The sequence below is a fragment of the Buceros rhinoceros genome, unplaced genomic scaffold, assembly GCF_000710305.1.
Source record: "Buceros rhinoceros silvestris isolate BGI_N320 unplaced genomic scaffold, ASM71030v1 scaffold36010, whole genome shotgun sequence".
Taxonomy (NCBI): Eukaryota; Metazoa; Chordata; class Aves; order Bucerotiformes; family Bucerotidae; genus Buceros; species Buceros rhinoceros.
This window is the reverse complement of record NW_010390814.1, coordinates 8876-15062: the sequence shown is the minus strand read 5'-3', so window position 1 is coordinate 15062 and position 6187 is coordinate 8876. Positions and strand designations below refer to the sequence as shown.

Below are 6187 nucleotides of genomic sequence, written 5' to 3'. Positions count from 1 at the left end.
TACGTGATCTACTTTTTTTCCTCCTCTCTGAAATATTGATAGTTTGCATACAGACACTTTTTAATTTTTTTCCAATTAATTTCTCTTTTTTTAAAACCAACTCCTCCCGCCTTTCTACCTCTGGGTAGAAAGCTGCGGTTTGAACAAACCTATTTCTTTTCTCCAGTTGGCTTAAGCTGTGTACTAAAGAAAATGTTTGATTCCTTCCCATCATCTTTGAGAAGAGGAAAAAAAAAATCCCATTTAAAACGCAACAACAACCTCCCTGATATTTTAAGGAGTGAGTAGAGGGCAGCACAAAGGTCTGATTGGCAGCATGCGGAAGATGTCGAGTGACTCTTCCAGGAATTTTCATTTCAGTCTGTTCTTGCTCACAGCAGTTTTGGATATGTACTGCTGACATGAATGTGTCCCCACAGCCCCACTCTGCAGCCTTGTAAACACTCAAATTCAGCACTATTAGTTAAAAAAAAAAGGGAAGGAAAAATTATTATAAATACCAGCAGTTACTAAATGTTTTTACAAATGCCTGAGTAGAATAAGTGTGTTTCTTAAAAAAGAAAATGTTTATGGAAATAGACTACTTGAATATTTATGTCTTTTTATTGTCCTGTTTTCACAAACTTACAGGTTGCTAGCTACTGGATAGAACTTACTGAAGTTATTGTGTTTCAGTAAGGAATAAAGGGCTTTGAGTGAGATGGGGAAAAAACTGACTATCTGAGTTAGAGTGAAAAAACCCTTTATTATGCTGACTTCATCTGTGTCATTTGTTGAAGAATTTTAAAAGAATCTCACAACCATTTTGTAGTATGTTCTTTGATTTTGTTTTGGGGGTTTTTTTGACTCAGAACATTTGACAACTTGCTGACAGGATCATGAATAGCTTTAAGACTTTTCTTTTGAGGGTTGGGGATGGGGTGTTGCATTCCTCTGAGAGCGTTTATTTTGGTTGGGGTTTGGAAGCGCACTAACCATGGAAGTTCTGCAGGAACCCCTGGAGCCTTTAGCTGCTCTTGCTTTAATAGTGCTGCAGCATCTGATCATAGGACGTTGTGCAAGCACCCTCTCCAACTGGAGAAGCTTGGGTTTGTTCTCCGGAAATTAGGTCTGAATGGACTAATGTTACCTTTTCTTTTTTTTCTAGTTCTTGCAACAATAGCTTTTGCGTTCCTTCTGCTCCCGATGTGCCAGTACTTAACACGGCCTTGTTCACCCCAAAACAAGTAAGGACTTCAGAACTCTGGTGTTTCTCTTCTTGCGTGTTGTATTTAATTCTTTTCATGAGGATTCTTTAATGAAGTCTTTGGTTATGAGCATTAACCTCAGGGCTTCAGGGCTGATAGCTGTGTGTATTTTGTGTGCCAGCACCATATTGCCACTTTGAAACGAGGGAGCACCATTTCTGCACGTCGCACATACTTGCCAGCCTGGGAAATGCAGCACCATTGCAGGGCACTGGATTTCCCAGCAGTGGTTCTTAAGAAGTTTGGCTTATTTTGGCTGAGATTTCAGAGTTCGGGATTTGGTACTGAATATTAATGTTTGTTAATGTTGGACTACGGATTTTAATGCTGGCTCTTTCAGAGACTGTAGTTACACTGGTGAAAATTACAGTTGTTAATGACAGGTTTTGAAACTACTTTTTTTTTTTTTAATTACCTTGTGACTGGGGTTCATGTTGCAAAAAGTGCTCTCTGAGATGGTGCTAGGAAATAGCATTCATGGTAACTGTTTCAGGAGAGGTGCCAGGGCTCACAGGGGTTTTTCTGTCTCTTTAGTTCAGGCTTTGAATGAGGAAAGCTTCTATTTTGTTGCTGGTTTGGTACCTATTTGTGGCAGGGGAACTTCCCTTCAGTTGTTCTTGGCATCTTTGATCAGCAGTTGAGCCTTGCTCCAAGAGTGTCCATTTTCTGTTCTTTAAATGGAAACAAAGTCTTCTAGCTAATGTTTGTGTGTTGTTCCTAGGATTTCCTTTGGCTGCTGTGGGCGTTTCACTGCTGCTGAGTTGCTCTCATTTTCTCTGTCTGTGATGCTTGTCCTTATCTGGGTCCTAACTGGCCACTGGCTCCTTATGGATGGTGAGTATGTGGATGAAGGGATTTTACTACTGGTTTGTGCCTGTCCTGACACATCCAGTCACCTGGTGATGCTTGGTGAAATTTGCTAATGTTACTGGTTTGTGGAGTGTAACATTGTGTGGTAGACTCCCTGAAACCACCGCTACCAGGGTAGTGTTTGGGACACCTGTTTTTCTGGTTTGTAAAAGCGCTCGAGGAAGTGCCAGAACACTCCTGAGAGATGCTCTGCACCCCTGTGGTGCAGGGTGAATCGCCGGGTCTAGTTAAAGATGTGTGGAGACAGTGGCTGTTTGTGCATCATATCTTGACCTGGACAGTCTGGTTAATTTTTGCTGTGCATGTTGTTTACTGGTTCGGATGATCAAATGATTTGTTGTGAGACAGATCACAGTAGCTGGTTGTCTTTGATCTCTTTGATGCTTGCCAGTTAGGGTGGTGAGATGGGTGAAGCTGGCAGGCATCCACTTGGCTTGAAGGTGGGATTCTTTTTTTTTGTCCTGGCTGAACTGAATTCACAGCTTACTGTTCCAAAAAGGAGCATTCCTCCTCACCTCCTGCCTTCCAAACCTCTTGTGCTAGCTCTGGCACTCATTTAATCACATGGTAAATCGATTCAGCTCACTAGAATGGCAGTGTACTATTTTTTTTGCCAGGCTATTTTTCTGCTGCTGCAGTGAGATGAATTTGATTATTGTGCCGCCAGGTATGTGCTAAATTTGGCCAAAGGTAAGCAGCAGCATGATGGGAAGTGGACATGATAGCAAAGGGATGAAGAGGTAGCCAGGAGCAGGACCTCCACTTCTGAGCAGTGTCAAGCAGCTAAATTGGCTTAGGACACCTTGTGAAACAACACGCCGAGCTTGTGATTGTTTGAGGAAAAACAGCTGGGACATGAGCGCCTTGAAACTGTTCATTGCAATAGAAAACGTGCATCCCAGCAGCTTGCCGGCTCTTCTAGGTGAGAGAGCAGCAGCAGGAAGCCCTCAGCACTGAAACCTCTCATGGCTCCTCAATTATTTCTTCTGGATATTAGGTGGTGTGCTTCAGTCATGCTTTTTGCTGCATTTAAAAGCTCCACCTGTTGCATGTTAGGAAATACCTTTTAAAAACACCCAGATACTGCATGAAAAAATGCAGCTGAAGTTTGATTTGTGTTAAACAGAGATGCCCATTGTGAAATCAAGGGGGATTTTTGATCTGCAGTAGCTACAAAGCTAAATGGAGTGTCGAGTGTGGATTTTGACAAAATCTGAAGAGATCTGTCTACACTGACATATCAGCAGAAGCATTTGCTTAAAAATAGCTACTTTTGTGAGTACTTGAGCCCAGAATAGTGGGCTTTGAGCTAATTAATCTGCAGAATACTGAGCTACTGGTGCAGTGTGGTTTCTGGGGATTATTTCTCCTGGTGGCTGTTTATGATTTGCAGAATTGTGTTGATACTGTCCAGCTTTGGAGTACCTAGTCGCTTATATTAAGGGGGTTGAACTGTATCGGTAATCAGTCTCTTGTCCTTGGTTCAAATCCTGTTAAATCAACGTTTGTCAGTGACATTGAACAGGGAACAGTATTTATTGGCCTTCGTCAGGGAGACATTCTGCTGCAAGAGGGATCACGTCGTCCCTGCCTCCCCCCTTTGCTTCTCTGTAACTGGATAACTCAAGACCCCAATTAATCTCGTTTGGAGGGCACTGTGCGCACAAAGTCCTGCTCGGTAATGTATGCAAGTGGAGCACTCGCTGGTCTTTAAGCCAGGCCTGCCAGCTGCTGCGCGTGCTGTGATCTGACTCCTCCTCCCCGCCTGCCCGGGGATGATCTGCTGTTTCGCTGTCGGCAGAAAATTAAACAAATGTTGTGAACGTGCTTCACCTCCCTTCAGCCGCCAGCCCAGGCGATAAGTGGGGCGGGTGTTTGGCGTGTGGCTTGTTGTTGTGCAGTTGATTCTGTCTTCATGAGAAAATATTTCTACTTTATAGCTGAGTAAAAAGGAGGGGAAATACTTCATGGTAATTTCCAGTCCGTAGAAAATTAAGGTATGGCAGTTCCTGCCAGAACAGTCCTCATTGCTCCAAGACTACAATTCCCCCGTCGGCACAGTAGCTGGTTGAACTGTTTCCAAAGCCAGGGATGTTCTACAGGATAGAATGAGCAGACATTGTCTCCAGGGGCTTGTTCTGGCATGGGATAATGTACACTGAGAGGTCTTGAAATGCTCATTTCTCAGAACGGATTGTTTGATGACAGAATCATCAAGGATGGTCACTATCCCCTGGTAAAGCCTGTTGAAAAGCCAGAGCTGTACAGTGGGAATGCTAGAGATGTGCTAGATGCAGTGTCTGCCTGTAGCTACAGGGTGAACTGAATGGTCATGGCTACCCTGAGAACTGCTGCTGATCTTAACTGGTGCAGCAGGTGGACGGAGGCTACTTCATATTCCCACTCTTTAAAACACACTTTGAGAGTTCTACAGGAACAAGATTAGATTAGAACTTCAGTACCTCTTTCTTTCAGAGATCAACTGGTGGCTTGTGGTGGAAGTTTAAGCCTTGCCAGCTTGCGTAATGCCTTACACACCAGACCTCACAGCACCAGCACCTCGGTGGCTGCATCTGCTCCGAACACACTAGCGCAGTAAAGCCAAAAACCACCCTGTATCCGGAGAGTCTAATCGCATACGCAAGAATATTCTTAATCCTCAGAATATCCTCATTCCCTAAGGAGCGTGCTGGCAGGGCCTGCAAAGTTAATTCGTTAATTGAAGGTTAACTCTTTCAGTTAGTTCTTTCTTAGCTCTGTTAACCCGTTGCCCAGCACTTCCAGCCCAGAGGTACCATTTGTGTGGCTCTTTCACCTCTCTCGCTTTCTTTCTCCTTTATGTTTTTTAAATGATTTGGAATATATTTCGATGGAGATCTGCCTTAGTTTGTAACACCATCCTCGAGCTCGGGTATGGGTGACACTGTTTCTCATGATTTCTGGGCTTTTTCATTGGAAAAGGAAGCTGCCTTCCACGTAGAGAAGCGTCTTGGTGGTTTGACTGCTCTTTGGCCTGTATTACTCACACTCGCTCTCAGGCATTCTTGCTTCCCTTCTGTTTTTTTAAATTTAACAGTATTTCTTAAAGCAGTTGCAAAACTGCATACTTATTAGCATGTGCATTTTCCTGTCACCCACAGGACTTCTTTTCCATTTCCTCTTCTACCCCGTATTTGCTTAGTTTGATGGAAGCGTCCTGCGTGTGTGCCTGCGTTCATTTCAGCGGTAGAGTGTATGAACAAGAGATGAAACTTCAGACTGGTTAAAATATTTCCACTTCTAGTTAATTGTAACCTGGAAATCCCTCCTAAATATAGGCTTGTTTGAGCTACTATTAACATTGGCTTTAGAGAAACCTCTTTGAGTTAAGACAGACTGTTCTCTGGTATTTGCTCTGCTGCCAGAGGCAGTCTGAACTGAAGGCTATACTGAATTACCGAATGACGTTCTTTTCCTCGCTGCTTTGCTGTGTCAAACTCTTTAAGCCTTAATAATTTGCTTACATTTTATAGCTAGTCACAGTTGTGCAGCATGGGTACGTTTTTATCTGAGTAATCCCATTACTTCGTTGGAACTGGCAGCCGTGATGCATCGTGGTGTGCTACGCTTGTCAGTTCTCTAAAGATAAGGTGGCTTTGGCAGAGGCGCTGCTGGGCTGCAAGCCCTGGGCACGGCAAGCAGCCCTGCTGGCGGGCATTCGGTGGCACTTTTTTGCTTTAAATCTGAAGGGAAATGTTTCCTCAGAGCTTTGAGGAACTCACTCCACATCTTTCAGGTGAAATGCAAGTGTAAGGTGTTTTCACAGTGGCATAGTTGCAGCGTGAGTCTCTGAAGGGTGACTTGCAAATTTTGGCCCAGTCAAGTTGTCACACTGGTGGCACAGACATAATGAGTCCGTTTGCCCTGTGGTTTCAGCTGTCACAGATGTGAAAACTGGGATGTATTGTTTTAGTGTGATGTCTTGGTTTTCTTCCCTGACAAAATTCCCATTGGAACAGAGCTAACCTCTGAGCTGCGGCATGTTCAGCTTGGTGACCTGGCTGAAAACTCACCCTTGGGAGGCGAGTTAG

The 6187-nt window shown here is 43.9% G+C and overlaps 1 protein-coding gene across 1 annotated transcript in view; it reads left to right on the top strand.

Moving 5' to 3' along the window:
- SPPL3 (signal peptide peptidase like 3) overlaps nucleotides 1-6187 on the top strand; it is a gene marked incomplete at its 5' end in the record, with an annotated part of 23214 nt that overhangs the window by 11308 nt on the left and 5719 nt on the right. The window contains 2 exons of the mRNA XM_010139234.1: nucleotides 1148-1226; nucleotides 1969-2081. Coding sequence (XP_010137536.1) covers nucleotides 1148-1226; nucleotides 1969-2081 — 192 coding nt within the window. The remainder of the gene's footprint in view (nucleotides 1-1147; nucleotides 1227-1968; nucleotides 2082-6187) is intronic.